This window comes from Octopus sinensis, linkage group LG5 (genome assembly GCF_006345805.1).
Source record: "Octopus sinensis linkage group LG5, ASM634580v1, whole genome shotgun sequence".
Classification (NCBI taxonomy): Eukaryota; Metazoa; Mollusca; class Cephalopoda; order Octopoda; family Octopodidae; genus Octopus; species Octopus sinensis.
Window position 1 is genome coordinate 51415691 of NC_043001.1, and position 25180 is coordinate 51440870.

The 25180-nt window shown below is 40.2% G+C and overlaps 1 protein-coding gene across 2 annotated transcripts in view; it reads right to left on the reverse strand.

Annotated features, from left to right (window-relative positions):
- Positions 1 to 25180, reverse strand: part of LOC115211851 (cilia- and flagella-associated protein 44-like) — a 204798-nt gene that overhangs the window by 128937 nt on the left and 50681 nt on the right. For both annotated transcript variants that reach the window (XM_029780572.2, XM_036503433.1), the window contains 4 exons: positions 23762 to 24041; positions 14178 to 14348; positions 7700 to 7847; positions 2694 to 2788 (listed from right to left, as the gene is read on the reverse strand). In XM_029780572.2, coding sequence (XP_029636432.1) covers positions 2694 to 2788; positions 7700 to 7847; positions 14178 to 14348; positions 23762 to 24041 — 694 coding nt within the window. The remainder of the gene's footprint in view (positions 1 to 2693; positions 2789 to 7699; positions 7848 to 14177; positions 14349 to 23761; positions 24042 to 25180) is intronic.

Here is a 25180-nt window from a genome sequence, read left to right on the forward strand (position 1 = left end):
TCTACAGAATTCATATTTTTTTCCATCCAAATGATTTTGAAGACTGCAGATAATCAAATGGGGCAATGTCTGGTGAATATGGTGGGTGGGGCATCGTTTCCCATTCAAACTACTTCAGCCTTTAGAATGTCATCCTGCATGTATGTGGCCGAACATTATCCTGATGGAAGAGCACCCATCATCTTGAAACCAAAGATGATTGGTTTTTTTTCTAGCACTGACTTAAGCCACTCAAGCTGCTTGCAGCAGATCTCCTTTGATATCATTTGGTTTGGGTTTAAAAGTTCAAAATGGACTAAATTTTTCATATCCCACCAAACAGAAAGCAACGTCTTACATAGGTAAACACCTTCTTTAGCCTGGGTTACCCTTGTTTCTCTTTTCCCTACCCACTGTCTTCGGCACTTGACATTTTTATAGAGAAGCCATTTCACGTCACCGGTCAATATTCGGTCCAAAAGAGGTTCATTCATGAGATGTGACAGCAAAGAAGAGCGCATATTCATTCTCTGTGCATGATTAGACTTGGAAAGTGTTTGAGGAACCCATTGACTCAATTTGCTGACATTTTTGAGTGCAAGCAGGTGTTGATGAATGGTTGAATGACCAAATCCAAGCTTCTCTGCTAGTTCTTCAATAGTTATGATGGGATTTTGTTCCACCAGGGTTTGCAGGACATCCTCGTTAAGCTTTATAGATATTCCAGGATAAGGCTTGTCTTCTAGGCTGTAGTTTCTGGCTCAGAATTTCTGGAACCACTATTCACATTGGCTTACGCTTATTGTCCAATCTCCATATTCTGCATTAGTATTCCTCACACTTTCCATTGCATTGTTGCCTTTATTGAACTCATAAAGCAAAATATGCTGAATATGCTCCTTTGTCATTTCTATTATAGCTTTGTAAAAATAATTGTTAAAATTGAACTGCACACTTCAAAACTTGCACTAAGAATAAGCACAAGGTAAAATTACTACCTACTTTTATAGCAAGTTGATGCAGGTAGATTATCCCATCCCCCTCCGACTTTTACTTCATGCAACTGAAAACATAGCATTATTTGTGGGATGACCCAACACACACACACGCACACACACGCACACACACGCACACACATGCACACACACACACACATCCATATACAAAGATCTATTAAAATTTTTAGTGTACCATATCCACTTTCAAGGCATTGATCAAGCAAGGGCTAAAGAGAAGCACCTTTCCAAGGAGTGGTTGTGAAACAAACTTTTGAAACTATACAGTAATGCGAGTGGCTGTGTTGGTATGAATCAAAATGCTATTTGATAAAGCGTTTGCCCCCCCCCCCCTGGAAATATCACTGGTGTGCTAGCCATCAGAAATGAGGAACTAAGAAATGCAATAATGCCCTATAATAAGAAGTTAATGTATGAGGAATTTGAATGGAAATATAAAGCACGTTCTCAAATGCATTTAATGAAAGGTAATAGCTGTTGAGGTTATCTGCAGTATGATTAGTAAGGCTTTGAAAAGGATGAGGAAAAACAGCAGAGTAAAATCATCAGAAATTTTTGTGGTGTGGTTTATCAGGCTTTCTGGTCATTCTCTAAATTTTCTAAATGTAATGCAGGAAGGTTATATTGAAATGACTGAGATTGCAATAAGATTTTTATGTTATTATCAGTCCAAGTATGCTTGAGGTATGTTTGAACAGGGGAACAAGCTACTCACTGTGTTTTGTCACAGAAAAGATATTCCGTTTGTTGACAAATGGGTGTGTATACACCTAGATCATAGTGTTGCCTCACTAGTGTCTGTGCCCGAAGAAGAGATAACTAATCCAAAATGCTAGCATTTCACAGTCTGGGTAGGTGATGCTGTGAGATGATCTAGGTGTATACACACCTTTTGTCAACAAATGGGATATATTTTCTGTGACAAAATGCTTTAAGTAGCTTGTTCACCGATTCAAACATGCCTCAAGCATATTCAAACTAATAACATTACAATTTACTTATCACTGCTTAGCGCTCCCCCTCCGTAATGCAATAAGATTGTCAACTGACATAATGTAAAGCAAATGACTGCAGTGAGACAATTATAAATGCTTCACACTGATAGATCAACTTTTGAAAATAGTTGAGGGAGTTTTTGCAAAATTAATTCAGGATAGATTTAACCTGGATAAAATGCATTTGAATTCATACATTGGCACAGAACCATATGTGCTATATCTTTGAGACAATGGTGAGAGAAGTACAGAAAGATGTCTACAAGAGCTTTGTCCTCATGATGTCCCTCACTTTTTTTTCTCTGTTTATGTTATGTATGTGCATGTGTGCATGCAGAAATTTGCATGTGTTCAAATTTTGTCTTTCTTTGTTTAGCATGTGTACATCCATACCAACAACCATTGATAAAATTTCTTCTAAAAAATCCATTGTTTTCTTGAAAACCTGTGTGCACACATTAAAAAATTTTTTTTTTTTGTTCACTACTCTGCAAAAGAAGTGTATCTATATAAGTACAAAGTTTAGAGAGTTTTTACCCTTTTTTTCATTCAATTTTTTTTTTATGGTAGAAATAATGCAAGAGTTCAAGAATGACTCCACTTGGACACTGATCTGTCAACCAGTGGCAACCATTAACTTTCTTATTTCAAATATTAAAAACAGAACTAATATTTCTAACCAGTTATATCAAAGATTCCTTACCTTTTCTGAAATCCAAATCAAACATGTCCCTCCAGCAACAAACCTCTTCTCAGATAACTGTTTATTAGAGTCAATGTCAAAGATACGAATAGTGTCTGCAAAAATGACAGCAGTATTAGATATTGAGTGCTAACATTAAAGGATCTATCTTCAAAGTAAAAAAAATATCGCTTGGATGATATAAATCCTTTGATCATTTTATACACTGACATATTCAAATCTATATTCCCGTCTTGTTTATTTTGGCTGTAGGGCAGATGTTGTCAAATAAGACAGATACCTGAAGAAGTCTTTAGACTTCTTCTGGTATCTGTCCTATTAGACAACATTCCTGAATTATTTTCAAAACAAACCTTTTATTAACTCCACAGAAGTAGATTGTTCTTAAGCCATTAACAAGGATATTATCCTACTTGTGATGCTGCTTGCTCAGTCTTCTTGAACGAGTCGATGCTGTCTGAAAGATCTGGTGATCAAAGTTATGATGGCTAAATTACTACACTTAACACATAATCAATCCTTATAGTTATTATCTCATTAAGCAATAAAAATTAGGCGCTTTAAATCTAACATTTTTTTTTCATGATTGTGGGTTAAATGTTTACTTTCTTAATTAAAGGGTGCCTCATTATTTTGTTATAGTACCATAAAACTACATCATACATAAGTAACATACAAAAAATACTTTCTAAATTCTTTTGAAGCTGCATTAATCAGCTTTCAGTTTAAATATTGATAGTTAGGGTAAGCAAGATCAGCAAATTCACACATATTCAAAGACTTGCTGGGGGAGTTTATTCTTAATGGACGTTACTCAGTCATAAAGCATAAGTGTTATTGAGTCTTTTATGACAAGATAAACAGAAGCAGCTTGCATAATGTACCTTAATTAGCAGCTGAACATATCCGCCCTTTGCAATCCTTGAAAACAAAATATATAATCCATTAGACCAATACCCAGAGCTTGTAAAAATACCAAATCTGAAACTAAACACATAACTTTACTGTACATACATATATGCAAACATAAATGCACGCGCGCACACACACACACAAGCAGCAAAACTGATAACTGATACAGACTTTGTGGAGATAACACTGGAGATATTATCACATCATAAGCAGTTGTCCAAAAATGTCATCATGGTATTATCTACCAGCGAGATATGATGTTATAACTAGGACACTGTAAAATGAGATCCGTCAGAATGATAATCTTGAGGCCAAAGAAATAAGAACACACAGCATGGTAGAAGCCATAGCCACCATAGGAAGCTATATTGGTGGAATACCCCAGTGAAAACCTCAATATTATGTATACATAATAGACCTGATATAATGATTTGGGATAAAGAAGAGAAAGTGTGTACAGTAGTGGAAATCAGCTGCCCAGCAGATGTTAAGATAAAGATCAGTAGAAAAACAAAATACCTATGCTGAACTATTGAGAAGTTAACAGTTACTCTACCCAGATTACAAGTCAGGTTTATACCTGTAATTATTGGGGCATTGGGATTGGTAACATACTGCCAATGCACCAATCTTAAGAAATTAGGCTTCTCAAAACTATTAAGGAGAAAGCTGATTCAAAGACTACATATACAAACTATCACTGGAACTGTAAAAACCTGTAAAACTTTCCAGAAGTTTATCATTTAAGTATATATGCGTATGTCTAGACATGCAAATATATGCATGAAAATATTGGGTTGGAAACTAAGTTCCCGCTGTTTTTTTAAATTTTGGAATTTATTGTGCTTTTAAATTTTTTAATCTATTTTTTTCGAGAATTCTATTTTTGAATCATTTTGGAATGTATTTTGTTTTTTTCTAGTTAATTTTAATTGATTTTTGTTTATTTTCAGATCATTAAAATGGAATGTCAAGTTTAGAAAAACAAGCATTTTCGACACCTACTTCTTTTTGCTTTTAATCAAAAGCTGTTCACAACATTTGTGCTGTGTATGGAGAGGGTGCCATAGCTGAAAGAACCACTCATGATTGGTATGCCAAGTTCAGAAATGGAAATTTTGACCTCAAAGACACACCTCGTTCTGGCTGACCAGTTGAGTTCGATGAAGAGCAATTAAACCAACTTTTGCATGAAAATTCTTGTCAAATGACAAGGGAACTAGCGGAGAAAAGGAAATGCTCCAACACTGCTATAGAGAAGCATCTTCACTCGATGGGAAAGGTTCAGAAGTATGGAGCATGGGTTCTGCATGCTTTAAGTGACAACAACAAAAATCAATGAGCTACAATCTCCACTGGTTTGCTTGCACGTCAACACTCAATTCATGGACACAAGCAACGATTTCTTTACCGAATCGTTTCTGGTGATGAACAATGGTGCCTGTACATGAATATGAAACAGCATAAGGAATGGCTTAGCCCCGGTAAACAAGCGACACTGCGTGTGAAACAAGATCTTCATTCATGTAAAATGATGTTATGTGTATGGTGGGACTGGGAAGGGATTATCCATTACGAATTGCTTGAACAGAGCCAAACGGTCAATGCGGGACTCTATGTTCAACAGATGGAACAACTCAACACGGCTATCCAAGAGAAAAGACCTAATCGTCAGCACAGAGTTCTTCTGCTGCACAACAAAGCCCACCCTCATCGCCATTATGACTAAGGAAGCCATTCAAATGCATGGCTGGAAAGTGCTGCCATACCCGCCATGCTCTCCTGATTTGGTACCAATGGATTTCCACCTCTTTCAATCTCTTTCAAATGCTATGCGTGGAGTTTTGTTCAATACTGATGCAGAATTTTGAGTTGAAATCTGATGATTTCTACCAATGAGGTATTGAGAATCTTGTTGAATGTTTGGGAGAAATTGTAAACAACAAGGGTGAATACATTATTGATTAATTAGTTGTTATTTTTTATTAAACCTTTTAAAAAATTTAAATTTAAAAAAGACGGCAGGAACTTAGTTGCCAACCTAATACATCCATAAAACAAAATATACAAAATCTGCACATGTATGGACTCCAAATATTGCACATAAACATACATACAAAAATACTCTGTTGATGAATGAGCCTTGGATCTAGGTTAGAAACCAACTCTTTCTCTATTGGCAAGAAATCTTACAATAAAACTGAATAATGATATACACACATACATATATGTGTGTATGTATGTGTGAATTTGCAAACACACACGCACACATGTATGCACAGACAATGTGTCTAGGACTGTATTATCGAATATGGCTATCTTGCTTAAAGATGATTGGGTGTGAATTGAGATAAATTTGGCTGCTATATCAAGTTAAGCAACCATATAAACAATTTCCACTGGATCATTATGTTGTTCTTGCTGTGATACGAAGTAGGCACAAACATTTAGGAAGAGATTTTTCTGAGAAACAAAGGTCCATAACTCAAATGTTCATCTCCCAACTTATAAACACTCCATCATACACATTTTCTGTTTTCTTTTTTTTTATTTCCAATTGGATTCATGCTATCAAAGCCTGGTTTTTGAGATAAACCTACTAATTCTAGTGACACAACAATTCAAGTGACACACCTAATCATTCTAGTGACATACATTTACCAATTCTAATGACATTGTCAATTCTAGTGACCCATCAACCAATTCTAATAATGCAACTATCAATTCTAATGTTACTTGTATCCATTTTAGTGACTCATTGATTCTAATGCCTCACATAACAATGCTAGTGACACACCAATCAATTCTAGTGACATATCTACCAATTCTTGTGACACATCTATCAATTCTAATGAAACATCTACTAATTTTTGTGACACACCTACCAATTCTAGTGACACAAATTCTATGACACATGTATCAATTCTAGGGACACACCTATCAATGTTAGTGATACACCTACCAATTCTAGTGACACACATACCAATATTAGTGACACATCTATCAATGCTAATGACGCACCTACTAATTTTAGTGACATATCTACCAATTCTAGTGACACAAATTCTATGGCACATGCATCAATTCTAGTGATACACCTACCAATTCTAGCGACCCATCTAACAATTGTTACTACTATCAACTCTAATTGTTAGTACTATCAACTCTAATGATGCATGCCTACTAATTCTAGTGACACATACCAACCACTTCTAGTGACATACGGACCAAATATTGTGACATATCTGCTAATTTTAGTGACATACTTATCAATGCTAACGAGAATACTTTTCATAAGTAACTTTTGTAGAATGTTAAACAACAATTCACAAGAGAAAAGCTGATTATATAAAGTCCAAAGCAGTGAAACAAAAGAAACAGAATCACCATATACAAACCCATGACTGATCTATTAACAATCAGAAAGAAAATTATCCCTAACAAGAAAATTACAGCAAAGCTGCATGATAGTGGTGTTAGACATGGCATGCAGACCATCATATAACTTGTTTGTCATTGCATTTTTATTCTTCTCTTCCATTTTATTTTGACATGCATATTGCATATTTATTTTTCTCTTCTGTTTTATGAATTCAGTGTGCACATGCACATTGCATGTTCATACTTCTCTTTCTGGTTCCTACTCAAAACTGTTTACAGATCACAACCATCTCATGAACTAAGAGTTTTATGCTCTGATGGTTGTGATAAAAATTTTCATTTTAAATCTGTCATATAATCATCATCATCATTGTTCGACCGTGGTCGAGACAATGGAATTTACCATGCTACGCCAGACTTCACGGTCCATCATAGCATTACGGAGGTCCTGTTGCTGGATGCCTGTATCCCTGGAGATTACATCAGGGTAGGAGAGTGTGCACCCTCTGGTATTGCGAGTAGATGGCTTCCAGAGGAGAAGAGTAGAAATTGCCTCGTTTTCAGCTCTACAACAATGTCCAGCAAACTGGATTCTCCTACCTTTCACAAGAGATGACACATATAATAATACATCTCCACTTAACTACTGATATGTTATATTTGTTTGTTTTTTGTTAGTTTTGGAGTACGAATGAAAACTGAAGGTTACTCACGGTCCACACCAGTTGTAGCCAACAGGTTAGCTATTGGAGAACAGTCTATAGCTTTTATAGATCCAGCATGAAAGGAAAACAGTTTTTTTGGTACCCGAGATGTGTGAGAAAAGGTAAGATCTAACTCCCAAATGCCTCCATTAGCATCCTGGAAAAAAAAATAAAGAACCACTGAAAGATAGCAGACTGGGAAATATGTGACAGTGTCTCACTGCAGTATGAGACAACAGAAATCTAACCTACATCTAAATTTTACCAAATCTGGTGCCCATCAAGATTTGTCTTTTATTTTTTATTTGTTTCAGTCATTAGGCTGGTACTTATTCTATCAGTCCCTTTTGCTGAAATGCTAAGTTATGGGGATATAAACACACCAACACCAGTTGCCAAGCAGTTATGGGAGACAAACACAGACACAAGGGCACACACACACGTATGACAGGTTTCTTTCAGTTTCTTATTTCTTTATTGCCCACAAGGGGCTAAGCATAGAGGGGACAAACAAGGACAGACAAGGGGATTAAGTCAATTACATCGACCCCAGTGTGTAACTGGTACTTAATTTATCGACCCCGAAAGGATGAAAGGCAAAGTCAACCTTGGCAGAATTTGAATTCAGAATGTAACAGTAGACGAAATACCGCTAAGCATCTTGCCTGGTGTGCTATCGTTTCTGCCAGCTCACTACCTTCTTTCAGTTTCTGTCTACCAAATCCACACACAAGGCTTCCTTCTTTCAGTTTCTGTCTACCAAATCCACATACAGGGCTTTGGTTGGTCCAAGGCTATAGTAGAAGATACCTGCCCCAGAGGCCATGCAGTGGAACTGAACCGGGAGCCATGTGGTTGGGAAGCAACAGTCACAAATCATCTTCACAACCTCCTTTGAGAAGGTATTTATTTTCACTGCTAGAAAGCCTTCCCTACATATAAGCATTAAGTACAAGTTATTGAGATATCTGTTGTCAGAGATGTACTATTTCAATATACAGAGACCTTAAGGTGTTGAGCTGACAGAGATTTGTCAGCACACTGGGCAAAATGCTTGGTGACATTTTGTGTGTCTTTCCATTCTGAGTTCAAGTTTCACCAAGGTTGACTTTGCTTTCTATCCTTTCAGAGTTGATGAAATAAGTGCAAGTTGAGTACTGGGATCCATGTAATCGATTTACTTTCTCCCATGAACTTGTTGACCTTGTGCTAAAATTTGAAACCAATATAGAGAGACCTCAAAAACATCTTCCAATGGAGACATGACAAACTAGTTTCTATCAACTGCTCCAATATACAGGCATCCCCCTCCTCCTCCTCACTTCCCCTGCTCCCCTCCACCACCACCACCACCATCACCACCAGCAAGATGACAGTGCTGGCAAGGTCATGTTTTTCAGATGGATGAGTACAGTTGTGTGAAAAAGTGTCACACCCTAACAGTCAAGGGAATCTATGGAAGAGGTAGACCCAAGAAGACCTGGGATGAGGTGGTGAACATTGGGCCTCACAAAGGCAACGACAAGCAGCCGAGACCTTTGGAGATATGCTAGGCTCAAGAAGAACTGGCAAGCCAAGCGAGATCATAGCCATGGCTGATGTCAGTATTGCATAGCCAGCTTGTTTGAAAGTACCCATCAATCATTGGACAATATGCTGTGCTTGAGATGACCTGTTGAGTCAAGTGAAATTGTTGTCATAGCCAATGTCAGTGCCGCCTGACTGGCACCTGTGCTGGTGGCACATAAAAAACACCATTCTAGCATGGCTAATGCCAGTGCTGGTGGCACATAAAAAGCATCATTCGAGTGTGGGCGATGCCAATGCCACCCAACTGGCTTACCAGTCCTCAGTCAAACTGACCAACCCATGCCAGCATGGAAAACGAACATTAAACGATGATGATGATGATGTATATATATATATATATATATATATCATCATCATCATCATCATTTAGCGTCCGCTTTCCATGCTAGCATGGGTTGGACGGTTCAACTGGGGTCTGGGAAGCCAGAAGGCTGCACCAGGCCCAGTCTGATCTGGCAGTATTTCTACGGCTGGATGCCCTTCCTAACGCCAACCACTCCGTGAGTGTAGTGGGTGCTTTTTACGTGCCACCCGCACAGGTGCCAGACAGGGCTGGCAAACGGCCACAGATGGATGGAGCTTTTTACGTGCCACCGGCACGGGGCCAGGCAAGGCTGGCAATGGCCACGATCGGATGGTGCTTTTTACGTGTCACCGGCACAGAGGCCAGTCGGGGCGGCGCTGGCAACGGACACGGTTGGGTGAAGCTTTTTACGTGCCACCGGCACGGGGACCAGGCGAGGCTGGCAACGGCCACGATCGGATGGTGCTTTTTACATGCCACCGGCACGGGGGCCAGTCGGGGCGGCGCTGGCAACGGACACGGTCGGGTGGTGCTTTTTACGTGCCACCGGCACTTGTATCACAGCTGCAATTTCCATTGATGTTGATCGACTTCGATTTTGGTTCTGATTTCTGATTTGATTTGATGTCATTTGATTTTGATTTTGATTTCCGATTTTCGATTTCCACTTGCCTCAACGGGTCTTCACAAGTGGAGTATATATATATACATAAAAATATATATATATATATATATAATATATATATATATATATATATATATATATATATATATGTATGCGAATAGTCTTATGGTCTGCAACACTAACTTCAGGAAACCAACAAGCCACCTGGTCACCTACCGATCGGGCCGGCATACTAGCCAAATCGACTACATCCTTGCCAGAAAAAGGGAAAGATGGCTGCTTAAAAATGCCAAAACCTTCCCAGGCGAAGAATGCACCCCACAACATAGACTGGTAGTTAGTGACTTTAGGATCAGGACTAAGAGGGCGACTAGAAGACGACCAACATGGAGAAGAAGGGTCTGGAAGCTTAAAGCCCCTGCGAATGGACAGAGATTTAGAGATATGTTACTTGAAGCCTTTGACGAAGTGGAAGGGGGTATAGCTACACATGGGGTAGAAGACAACTGGACGTTTCTGAGGGACAACCTGCTGAAAGCCGCTGACCAGATCTGTGGCTGGTGCAAAGTCCCCTTAAGACCCAAAATAACGTGGTGGTGGAACAATATTGTTGACAGGGCTATTAGACAAAAGAAACAGGCTTGGAAGGCCTGGAAGAACGGTGGTAGCAGGGAAGGGTATCAGACTGCCAGAAGGGAAGCTAGGAGACAGGTCTATCTAGCCAGAGGGGAGCAGATAAGAGAAAATTTGCCAATGTCCTGCGCCGTGAGGATGAAAGACTTGAGGTATTTCGTGTTGCAAGACAGTGTGTGAGAGAGAATCGTGATGTGGTAGGAGAGAAATGTGTTCGCATGGAGGATGGTTCACTTGCGCTAAATGAGGATGCAAAGAGAGAAGCTTGGAGACGCCACTATGAAAGGTTACTGAATGAGGAAAATGAATGGGATAAAGAGAGTCTGCCGAATGTTGACCCTACAGAGGGACCAGCTATCCGAGTTGATAGTTCCGTGGTAGCTAAGGCAATTAGAAGCATGAAGACAGGGAAAGCCCCAGGCCCATCAGGAATTACTGCAGAGATGCTCAAAATATCTGGCAGTGTCGGCTATAACCTAGTCACCCGTATAGTCAACCAGGTGATACACGAAGGAGTCATACCCAATGACTGGTGCAGCAGCATACTAGTCAACTGCTACAAAGGTAAAGGTGATGCCCTAGATACAAATAATTACAGAGGTATCAAGCTGTTGGATCAAGTAATGAAGGTTACGGAGAGGGTCATAGCCCAACTAATTAGAGAGAGAGTTAGTTTAGATGAGATGCAGTTTGGGTTCGTGCCAGGAAAAAGTACCACTGATGCTATATTCCTGGTAAGGCAGCTGCAGGAGAAATACCTAGCCAAAGATAAGCCCCTGTACCTAGCTTTCGTTGACATGGAGAAAGCTTTTGATAGGGTCCCCCGATCCCTTATCTGGTGGTCAATGAGGAAACTAGGGATAGATGAATGGCTGGTGAGGACTGTGCAAGCCATGTACAGAGATGCCGTAAGTAAGGTTAGGGTTGGCAACATGTACACAGAAGAGTTCAAAGTAGAGGTTGGGGTCCACCAGGGTTCAGTACTCAGCCCCCTCCTATTTATCATAGTACTCCAGGCAATTACGGAGGAATTCAAGACAGGCTGTCCCTGGGAGCTCCTCTACGCTGACGACCTTGCTCTTATTGCTGAGTCACTATCAGAACTGGAGGAGAAGTTCCAGGTGTGGAAGGAGGGTTTAGAATCAAGGGGCCTTAGAGTCAACCTAGCTAAAACCAAAGTACTAATAAGTAGAAAGGTAGACAATCCACAAATATCTTCAGGAAGATGGCCCTGCTCGATCTGTAGAAAAGGTGTAGGTAGAAACTCTATAAGATGTACCCAGTGTAAGCTATGGACACATAAGAGGTGCAGCAATGTCAAAGGTAGGCTAACTGGGAAGATAGTTTTTGTATGTGGCAGATGCTCGGGAGCATTAACCTCCGAAAATCTGCAGAAAACACTTCCGTCACTTTCCAGGGGGAAAAACTAGAAGTAGTTGATAGCTTCCGTTACCTAGGTGACCAAGTCAGTAGTGGGGGTGGGTGCGCTGAAAGTGTAACTGCTAGAATAAGAATAGCCTGGGCAAAGTTTAGGGAGCTCTTACCTCTGCTGGTGACTAAAGGCCTCTCGCTCAGAGTAAAAGGCAGACTGTATGATGCGTGTGTACGAACAGCCATGCTACATGGCAGCGAAACATGGGCTGTGACTGCTGAGGACATGCGTAAGCTCGTGAGGAATGAAGCCAGTATGCTCCGATGGATGTGTAATGTCAGTGTACATACTCGACAGAGCGTTAGCACCTTGAGAGAAATGTTGTACCTAAGAAGCATCAGTTGTGGTGTGCAAGAGAGACGATTGCGCTGGTATGGTCATGTGGCGAGAATGGATGAAGATAGGTGTGTGAGAAAGTGCCAATCCCTAGCAGTTGAGGGAACCCGTGGAAGAGGTAGACCCAGGAAAACCTGGGACGAGGTGGTGAAGCACGACCTTCGAACTTTAGGCCTCACTGAGGAAATGACCAGAGACCGAGACCTTTGGAAATATTCTGTACGTGAGAAGACCAGGCAGGACAAGTGAGCCCAGCCCACTTATGAATGCCTTTCCTCCCTTGGACACAAAGACCGGTTGAGGCAAGCGAAGTCGATATAGAACCTCATCCGACGACAGACACCCATCCCAACCCCCCATGCTTGCGAAGACATGTTGGGGCAAGCGAAATCGAAATCGAAATCGAAACCGAATTGAACCAGCCAGGATCCCTGGCCTGGTGGTACGTAAAAAGCACTATCCGACTCGGGGCCGTGGCACGTAAAATACTCCAATGCGACCGTACGACAGGCACCCATGCCAACCCCCTTTGCTTGTGAAGACATGTTGGGGCAAGCGAAATCGAAATCGAATTGAACCAGCCAGGATCCCTGGTCTGGTGGTACGTAAAAAGCACTATCCGACTCGTGGCCGTGGCACGTAAAATACTCCAATGCGACCGTACGACAGGCACCCTTGCCAACCCCCTTTGCTTGTGAAGACATGTTGGGGCAAGCGAAATCGAAATCGAATTGAACCAGCCAGGATCCCTGGTCTGGTGGTACGTAAAAAGCACTATCCGACTCGTGGCCGATGCCAGCACCGCCTCGACTGGCTTCCGTGCCGGTGGCACATAAAATACACCAATCTGACCGTGGCCGTTGCCAGCCCCGCCTGGCACCTGTGCAGGTGGCACGTAAAAAGCACCCACTACACTCACGGAGTGGTTGGCGTTAGGAAGGGCATCCAGCTGTAGAAACATTGCCAAATTAGACTGGAGCCTGGTGCAGCCTTCTGGCTTCCCAGAACCCCGGTCGAACCGTCCAACCCATGCTAGCATGGAGAACGGACGTTAAACGACGATGATGATGATGATGATATGTATATATATATCTGTTTATTCATTTATACATTCACTCGTTTCAGTCGTTTGGTTGTGGCTATGCTGGAGCACAACTTTAAAAGGTTTTTCAGTTGAAGAGATCGACTCAATGACTTATTTTTGTAAGCCTAGTACTTATTCAATCAAACTCTTTTGCTGAACTGCTAAGTTCTCTACCAACCAACATATTTCTCAACCACTCTGCTTACTAATCGATCCACTATCTTCCAGCAGAGAGAGAGAGAGAGAGAGACTCTGTGAAACAGCATGATTTTTTTTTAGCTAACAGTACTAAATATTTTATCCTGCATTGACATTTACTGTACAAACTCCAGCAACCAGTTATTATTAACCTTTGTAAACCTGTTAAGTATAGGTACCAAATGTTGTGGTATACAGAACTTGATGTTACTGGCTGAAGGTTAATTAATTTAAATTGTCATACTGGATAAATAACATAAATGGAAATGGAAAACAGCAACAAACCTGAGCATACCATAACACTGCATCTTGTTCTTCCTGTTCTTCTTGTCTTCTCATGCAATAAAGCTGTACATTTTGCTGAGCACCAACTTTTAATTCATTCATGGGCTCCATTATAAACATCCCAGACTCATCAACAGAATCAGCTGTATCCATTGTTTCAAAGTCCCAAACCTAATAATAATAATAATAATAATAATAATAATAATAATAATAATAATAATAATAATAATAATAATAATAATGATGATGATGATGATGAGTAAGAGCAATACTCAAGACAGAGCTGAATGCAAGAAACAGGATCGAAGCGATCAATGCTTTAGCCATACCAGTCGTGACTTACAGTTTCAATATCGTTAACTGGTCAATTACTGAAATATGTAATCTTGACAGAAAAATACTAAAACTGTTAACAATGCATAGAATGCACCACCCTAAGGCAGATATAGATCGACTTTATCTACCAAGAAAAGAGGGAGGCCGTGGGCTTGTGCAACTGGCAATAACAATGAAGGTTGCTACAATTGGCCTAGACACCTACCTGAAAAACTCTGAGGACTGGATGTTAAAACTTGTCTCAAAACATGAAAACAAGAAAGCATCATACTCAGTAACAAAACAGGCAAAGGAATATCTAAGTGAATTCCGAATACAACAAATTCCGGAATTAGACACACAAGAAACAAGCACAGAAAAAGCTAAGCGCATGAAAACCCGTGCTAAAACTGCTGCCTTAGATATTCTGAATAATAAATGGCAAGAAAAACCTCTCTATGGCAAATACCCAAAGAGAGTGAATAATGCAGATGTTGACAAAGTCCTGACCCATCAATGGCTAATGGCCTCTGGCTTAAAATCTGAAACAGAAGGGTTTATCATAGCAGCTCAAGATCAATGCCTACCTACGAGGAACTACCAGGCCAACATATTAAAGAACAGTAGTAGCCCAACATGTTGTTTATGTCAACAACAAAATGAAACCATTGATCATGTTGTCTCCAAGTGCAGTCTTCTTGTGCCTACAGAGTATCTCAACAGGAAATGATAGAGCTGCACAATATATTCACTGGGTAATTTGCAAAAGCCTGGACTTGCCCCATGATAAACCTGGTGGGAACACAAACCACCCCCAGTGCTTGAAAATGACCACATCTCACTCCTCTGGAACTTCACCATTCAAACTGACAGAAAGATAGACGCGAATAGGCCAGACATAATAGTAAAAGACTTCAGACAAAAAACATGCCTCCTCATTGATATGACTGTCCCAATCGATATAAACGTATCTGTCAAGACCTACCAAAAACTGAGCAAATATAAAGATCTGGAAATAGAAATCAGCAAAATGTGGAACCTGAAGACTAAAACAATACCTGTTGTCATGGGTGCCCTGGGAATGATAGCAAAAGGGGCTGACTGCTACCTAACTCAGATACCAGGAAACCCAAAAATGGCAGAAATTCAAAAGATAGTGCTCATGGGGACTGCTCATATCGTATGCAAAATACTTTCTTTGTAATCTCAAGTTTGAAAACAAACATAATTTTTGTATGGTTTTTTAGGCATTCACTAGTACAACACTAAGTACAAAACCAAATATATGGCACCCTAGGCATAACACCAACATGAACTTCCAACTTGTTGTCTCTTGAGGTCTCTGGGTGAGACTTGGAGCCATCTTGTGCAAATATAAAGCGAAAGTCAAACATAGAATAATAATAATAAACTGATTGGAGGTGTTCTCATATACATTGTTTTGTCTTGGTATAAAAGATGGGCTACAGCAAATATTCTGTTCAATACCACAGATTTGCTTGTTTGTTGTTTGCCCTTAACTAGTTGAGCATGTCCCTTAGTGGCTGACGATATGTGCATCTCTGATCACGAGCAGAAGTAGTGGGGGAGCATCATAGCCATGTCTGGAAATGAATTCTTTGGGGTTTGAATAATTCACCTCTGGAAACATGGGTGTTTTGTTCAACATCCTTAAACAAACCTTATTCAGGGACCTTTTGAGCAGGATGGTTTACTCGACCAGAAGAAAATTCTAACTGGGCCCCACCTGCAAGGTCATGTGCTGTTTATCTTGATATGAGATCACCATGTCACGCACATATGGTTGTGATGCATGTGCCTGGTGTACCCTTATCAGATGGGTAGTCATGATGGGTGAACTGGGCTTTGTATATTTTACCCCAGTGTCACTTTGATGGCATGCACCACTCTCTCACCCAATAATAATCATCATCATCATCATCACCATCATCATTTAGCGTCCGTTTTCCATGCTAGCATGGGTTGGACGGTTCAACTGGGGTCTGGGGAGCCCGAAGGCTGCACCAGGCCAGTCAGATCTGGCAGTGTTTCTACAGCTGGATGCCCTTCCTAACGCCAACCACTCCGAGAGTGTAGTGGGTGATTTTATGTGCCACCGACACAGGTGCCAGACGAGGCTGGCGAACGGCCACGCTCAGATGGTGTTTTTTATGTGCCACCGACACAGGTGCCAGACAAGGCTGGCAGACGGCCACGCTCGGATGGTGTTTTTATGTGCCACCGACACAGGTGCCAGATGAGGCTGGCGAATGACCATGATCGGATGGTGTTTGTTATGTGCCCACAGCACGGAGGCCAGTCGAAGCGGTACTGGCTACGGCCACGTTCGGATGGTTTTCTTGTGTGCCACCGGCACTGGTACCACAAAGATACAAATTCCATTGATGTTCATCTATTTTGATTTGTTTTGATTTTCACTTGCCTCAACAGGTCTTCACAAGTGTCACAAGAAGGAAGGTATGCACAGGTGGACTGACTACGTCCCAGGTAGGGGCCACGGGTTATGGCCTCACTAGTCTTGCCGGGTCTTCGGATGGTGTTTTTATGTGCCACCGACACAGGTGCCAGATGAGGCTGGCGAACGGCCACGATCGGATGGAGTTTGTTACGTGCCCACAGCACGGAGGCCAGTCGATGTGGTACTGGCTACCGCCATGTTCGGATGGTTTTCTTGTGTGCCACCGGCACTGGTACCACAAAGATACAAATTCCATTGATGTTCATCTATTTTGATTTGTTTTGATTTGATTTGATTTGATTTTCACTTGCCTAATAATAATAATAATAATAATAATAATAATAATAATATCGCCATGATAGGGTAGGACAGTATTTACATTGTAAAATATGTAAACACTACAAACTCAGCACTCCTGCTTACTAGTATGAATATCATCCTGAGCCAGTCATTGAAGGTAAAGATGTCACTATCCTCTGGAGATTTTCCAGTCAACATGACTGAATGATACAAGCTAATTGACCAGATATAATTATTAAAGACAGGGAAGAAAATACTTGCAGACTAATAGATGTAAGTGTTATCACTGATAAAATTATATCTGTAAAAGAATTCGACAAATTAAGTAAATGTAAGCACCTGGAAATTGAAATGCAAAAGATGTGGCATCTTAAAGCAAGAACTGTTCCTGTTACTGTTGGTGCCCTAGGTAAAAAAGGGATGTCATAAAAAAGGGATGTCAGAAACATCTAAGTAACATCCCCGGAGAACCATGTCTCAGAGAAATCAAAAGTTTGTGCTGACAAATACTGCCCACATCCTTAGCAAAACCCTATCCATTTAATTGTCTGTGTTGTATTACAAGAAGATATTTTGCTACTGCCCTTGCCATTCCCTCTCCAAACTTTCAGTCATACTGTAACATCTCTTACCCTTCACCTTCCCCAGGATGCTGGGTGTGTCTCAGCAAGTGATTGTAGCAAACATGCAGATTAAAATTTTTAAAAATAATAACCAAACTCAAGAGCTTAATGAGATACCTAGCCCAAAGAAAGGAAACTTTGCTAGTGACAGTTAGGAATGAAAGGATTTTGAGAGCAGAGAAAAATGGAAAACAAAGGAAGAAGTACTAAAAGGACATGAAGAAATATTATGCAAGAAGAGACTACACAATCAATTTCATGTAGCCACAACAGAAGTTACTGGAAATAATTGGTGGGATTGGGTGATGAAAGGAACCCTAAAAAAAGAGACCAAGAACATTACACTGGCAGTGCAGGACCAAGCTCTGGCCACAAACTGGAGGGTCAACCTGAGGAATGAGCAAGTGTCTCTGCTGTGCTGCATCTACAATAGAGTGGATGAAACTATTGCCCATATCATGAACGAATACCCTAGACTTGCCCAAAACCACTACAAGTTGTGGTGACATGACCAGGTAGTGAAAGTGCTGCACTTTCACTAACTGTGAAAAGTGGGGATTAGAGAGAGGCAGAGTCGGACACTAGCAAAAGCCTCTGGGATTTCCCAATCCAAACAGATCAGGTGCTAGGACATAACTGACTGGACTTAGTGGGTGTGGACAAGGTGACCACATATGCCATATGGTTGATGTTGCATGCCTCTTTGACCCACGAATAGTCAAGAAGGAAGGCGAAAAGATGGATAGATACAACCCTCTTAAGTATGAAATAGCCCAGCTATGGAAATGAAGAAGGTGAAGATAGTGTCAATTATTGTTGGGTCCTTGGGAACAGTATCAGAAGGCATCAAGAGGAATTGGAATAGAGTGCCTAGTAGAACTGTTACAAAAGATTTGCTTCTTTCACATGGCCAGAATAATCACAAAAATATTAAATAGTTGAAAAGAACAGATAGCTTGGTGCTATAGGCTGCAAGCAGCAAGCCCACTATGCATGCAAGACTTCAGCAGTTTCAGCAAAACCTGAGTTAAAAATAATAATAATAATAATAATAATAATAATAATAATAATAATAATAATAATAATAATCATGAAGAAGACTCCTTACTGAATAACAGGAAGGCTCCATGCTGGATAACAACACAAATGTGCTACACCACGCTATCCATTCAAAAACAAATCTAATCTAATAATATCAGTGGAATGGGATAAAGGAACCTGTGGAAGATTTGAAGGAAGTGACCTTTTAATGGAAATAATCACAAAAACGAAATTTTACTGCCATACAAAGCACAGTTTCTCTCATGCACAATGTCTCAGTGAAACATGTGTGAAAGACATGCGAAATGAACATCAGAAAGTTTACAAATTATAAAATATAAGTGGGACAAAAAGTATGTATGTAAATTGATTACTTCTACATACACTTGAATGTCTACACAATCATATATACATTTTAATACCCATAGGACCACACATACATCCCAATGTTTACACAACTACATGAAATTTACAGGACACACATACATGCATCTGAAAGCATATGTCACAAATGAAGCAAAAAAATAACAAAACAATTTTTTTTATTTTCCAAACTAACACAGAGTGAACAATTCATAAGTTTAAAAACACCACAAAAAACTATGCCTAGAGATAAATCTATCAACAACAAGAAAAAAAATACAGGTGAACACAGATCTGTTAGCCTTAAGAAGCTACGTTATGAGCAATGTTTTCATTCAGAGAACTCAGAGGTCATGTTATCTCAGAAAATTAACTTTAAACAGACAGATCCATCTCCTAATGTCAACGTCCAAGCTCGTCATGCCTCAATGATAACAAAGCAAAATACAAACCAGATTGGCCATCACCCAGTTCAATAAGGACTGTGTACCCCAGTGAGGAGCCTGACTGGGTACGAAAAATCAGCTACTTTTTCAAATCTTCTCAAAACACAGGATCTGGAAGTACCCCACAACCGGAATATTCCAACAGATGGCCGTCCACACTCGTCATCAAATAAACAAAACAAAAAGAATGAAAAATGATCTAGAGGAGATAATAAAGAAGTTCTTAAGGGTTTCTATCATGCCATGTATTTCTCCACAAATAAATCTAATACTGAACAAACCAACCTAAACTGGAAACAGAAGCACCTTGAAGTAAGATCCTACATAGACAGTAACAAACTTGCCAACGTCAGAAGAAACATAATGACAATGAAATTATTAGCTGAATTAAAGATTGACCAAATTAAACAATCAGTAAGGGATAAAGGGAATGAAGTCGCAGCTAAAGAAGATACTACAGAGGAAATAATTATAGACCAACCCAAGTCTGAAGAAAATGCAGTAATGATTGACAGAGTCGATGTAACTGACAAGCAAAGTGAAATACTCTCTGAACCAACCATAAACATCAAGGCAGATGAAAATCAACCAAATGAAAAAAGTCACACAGAAATTGACCCAACTGAACTAGATAATCTAAACAATTAAATCATGATTTAATGGCTGAAAATTAAAGAAACTGCTATGAATGAACATGACACTCTCTCAAAAATTCACAACTCCAACCAAAACCTGAAAGTAATTGGTAAAATTTGCTTTGCACTTAAGGATATAATTTCAGCTAATGATGTTAATATTACAGATCTCAACCACCTGTGCTATGCATCCAGAAAATTTCAACAATTCTATGTGCTGAAAAGATTAAAAGACAACATTCCTACAAAAGCCTACTTGGCAAGAGTATTCAACACCAAATTCAGCTACTTAGGTCTGACATAGAATTTATATATATATATTTATATATATGTATTTATATGTATGTATTTAAGGTATTTTAAAAATTCTATGTCAGACCTAAGTAGCTGAATTTGGTGTTGAATACTCTTGCCAAGTAGGCTTTTGTAGGAATGTTGTTGTCTTTTAATCTTTTCAGCACATAGAATTGTTGAAATTTTCTGGATGCATAGCACAGGTGGTTGAGATCTGTAATATTAACATCATTAGCTGAAATTATATCCTTAAGTGCAAAGCAAATTTTACCAATTACTTTCAGGTTTTGGTTGGAGTTGTGAATTTTTGAGAGAGTGTCATGTTCATTCATAGCAGTTTCTTTAATTTTCAGCCATAAAATAGGTCTCACCAAGGAAATGACCAGTGACCGAGACCTTTGGAGGTATGCTGTGCGTGAGAAAACCCGGCAAGACCAGTGAGAACAGTCAAAATCAAGATCAAACCAAATTGAGGTCGATCAACATCAGGGCCCCCGTGCAGGTGACACGTAAAAGTACCATCCGTTCGTAGCCGTTCGCCAGCCCTGTCTGGCCCCCGTGTAGGTGGCACGTAAAAGCACCATCCGTTCGTGTTCGTTGCCAGCCTGGCCCCCGTGCCGGTGACACGTAAAAGTACCATCCGTTTGTGGCCGTTTGCCAGCTGTCTGGCCCCCGTGCCGGTGACACGTAAAAGCACCATCCGTTCGTGGCCATTTGCCAGCTCTGTCTGGCCCCCGTGCCGGTGACACGTAAAAGCACCATCCGTTCGTGGCCGTTCGCCAGCTCTGTCTGGCCCCCGTGCCGGTGACACGTAAAAGCACCATCCGTTCGTGGCTGTTTGCCAGCCCTGTCTGGCCCCCATGTCGGTGACATGTAAAAGCACCATCCGTTCGTGTCCGTTGCCAGCCTCGCCTGGCCCCCGTGCCGGTGACACGTAAAAGCAACATCCGTTCGTGTCCGTTGCCAGCCTCGCCTGGCCCCCGTGCCGGTGACACGTAAAAGCACCATCCGTTTCGTGGCCGTTTGCCAGCTCTGTCTGGCACCTGTGCAGGTGGCACGTAAAAAGCACCCACTACACTCACGGAGTGGTTGGCGTTAGGAAGGGCATCCAGCCGTAGAAACACTGCCAGATCTGACTGGGCCTGATGAAGCCTTCCAGCTTCACAGACCCCAGTTGAACCGTCCAACCCATGCTAGCATGGAGAACGGACGCTAAATGATGATGATGATGATGATGATGATACATACATACATACATAACCTGGGCAAATTATTCTATCTGTTTGATATTCGAACTGGCCAGATCTGGCCTTGCCCATCGACCCTATAATGTTATTCTAAAAATAAATGATCACATTATCAAAATCTCAATGCTACAAGATAAGGCTTGATTAGTTCGAAACAATATATAAGTTAATAAGTATTACATTTGACAGAATAATCTGAACACTAAAGGATTAAGTATTTATATACTTGGATGGGACATTGTGTTTTCATTTCCATTTATGGAGACTGTCAAATTTATCATGAAAACACTCTGTAATAATTAAGTGCACATCTTAAGTAAAATATATATGGGAGAAAAAGAAAAAAATATTACAGACAATAAAAGTATGGCATTGTGCAACAAACAAGAATGTGAATGCAGACAGAAATCATTAGAAGTTTGTTGGGATGTACATGCAGTAATTCTAGATGTGGATGAACACCAGTTTCAAGACAAAATACTCTAAGGTGAATCCCTGTGGATTTCTGAAGACTTGAACAGAATACTATAAACTAAAAGAAATACTTTTGAACTATTAGGGGCTTACTATGGAAAGTTATACCTATCCCTGGTACTAATAAAGTTCACATAACACTGTGTAACACATGCGCACATATATTTATATATACATACAAGACAAGGTATGGTTAATGGTTTTTAAATGTTTTTTATTGTAGTAAATTTGACTTATACCCATTTCCAGTTGTCATTATATGTTTGTTCATTGGTTGGTTTACTTAATCAGTCCATTGATTGGTTGAGAAAAATTGAATAACCTTAAATAGATAATAGTCATTCAATTTTTCTCAACCAATCAATGGATTAAGTAAATGAATTAATGAACAAACCAATAATGTCTATTGGAAACAGGTGTAAGTTGAATGTGTAACAATAAAGGAATATGCAAAGACCATCATTTATACCTTGATTTGTATATCACTCTGTAAAAGATCAATCTCACTGGAAATGCAACCATGGGTTTGCAATATAGAATGATGATGAACTTATAACCTTGGATCCTGCCATAAGCATCTACTCTTTACTTTTTTACTTGTTTCAGTCATTTGACTGTGGCCATGCTGAAGCACTGCCTTTAGGCGAGCAAATCAACCCCAGGACTTATTCTTTGTAAGCCTAGTACTTATTCAATCGATCTCTTTTGCCGAACCACTAAGTTATGGGGACGTAAACACACTACCATCGGTTGTCAAGCGATGTTGGGGGACAAACACAGACACACAAACATATACACACACATACATACATACATATATATATATATATATATATATATATACATGACAGGCTTCTTTCAGTTTCTGTCTACCAAATCCACTCACAAGGCTTTGGTCGACCCGAGACTATAGTAGAAGACACTTGCCCAAGGTGCCATGCAGTGGGAATGAACCCAGAACCATGTGGTTGGTAAGCAAGCTACTTACCACACAGCCACTCCTGTGCCTATGATATTAAACTAGATGTTAAAAATAAATCTTATGTTCTCTTACTTATAAGAAAAAGACATTGCATAATAAAAGCTACACCCAAAACCTCTAAGCAGTTCTCACCTCTCGGGGGAAATTTCTCTCTCCCTTGTATTTCTCAGCAAATCTTCTTTCTCTCTGCCTCTTACTCTAAAAGCAGCTGTAGATGGCAGCATCAACAGTTGCCAGTCAAATTTCACACTTGTGTGATATATGAATACAAATTTTTTTTTTAATTCAATGTTTTTTACTCCAGTGCATTTGGCAGATTCTCCATCCTATAGTTAATATAACATGCAAACTTAAAAAGATGAAAGTTAAACAGAATTAAACTCACACGAATGTAGCCATCTTGACCAATGGTCATAAGTTCTCCTTCATCCAAGAAAATTTGCTGAATGTGTCCCACATGGCAGGTTTTGTTATTTTTCCGTCCAATCTGGACTTTAATCAGTCCACCATCCCACACCAACAGGTTTCCCCACTCGCAGCTGGAAACCACCTTGCCATCTGGGAGTTCAACGTATCCCTCAATATCTGACATTTCAGTTTTGCCAAATTTCCCAAGATACCCTTGAAGCTTCAAACCTGTGAACGTATTTGCCATTTTCCAGAACCTGTGAGAAGAGAAAAAAACAAATGCATATCTATTAGAAATCATCATCATCACCACCACCAGCGTCGCCGTCATCATCATCATCATCATTTAGCATCTATTTCACATCTGTTTCCCATGCTGGCATGGTTTGGCTGGTTTGACAGGAGCTGTTAAGCCAATGAGCTGCACCAAGCCCCGGTTCTCTGATTCGGCATGGTTTCTATGGCTGGGTGCCCTTCCTAAGGCCAACCACTTTACAGCATGAACTGAGTGCTTCTTACATGGCACCAGCAAGAGGTCTTTTAATGCATGGCACTAGCATGGGTGCTTTAATGCATGGCACTTGCACAGGTGGTTTTTACACAGCACTAGCATAGGTATTTTTCACATGATGCCAGCATTGGGTGCTTCTTATGTAGTGCTGGCATGGATGCTTTTTATGTGATGCTAGCACAAGCACTCTTTACATGGCACCAGCATGCATCACTCTAACCCAGCCATATATAATGTGAAGTAACATTGCTGTCTTTATAATTTGTTGAAATTGTTTACCCACAGATTGTCCCAAATCAAGCAGATCTTTGATCAAATGCTTTTCAGTTAGGACCATATTGTTTTATTTTTTCTCTAGCTCCACATTACCTCATGTTTCTTTCCAGTTTTCATGACAGTATTTTATCCTCCTACCTCCTACACCTTTTCCATACTGACTTGCCATCATCTATTCTACTCACCATAACTGAAAGGAACTTTATTTTGTACATTTTGAATATCTTGCACAACCTCATACCTTCATCATCCATATTCTGCTGCTCCTCCACCTTTCCTTCTGAATCATCATGCTTGGGTGGTGAGGGGTTTGCACTCTGATAACCTTTATCCATCTCCCATGGTTCTCTTGGACATGTGACCTCAGAGATACCTTCTGGCTCATCATTTTATCTTTCTTCCATGCACCACTCTACCCAACCATTTGTAACATGGAATAACACCACACTTTCTCTCACATAATCCTCCCACAATCCTTATCATTCTCTGACTCTCTGTCACTAATTCTTTGACACTACTCTTTTTCTTACCTCCTATCACCCACTTCCATCTTATCTTTCCCCCACTTACCATTCTATCCATCCATCTATACAACTTCAGACAGCACTG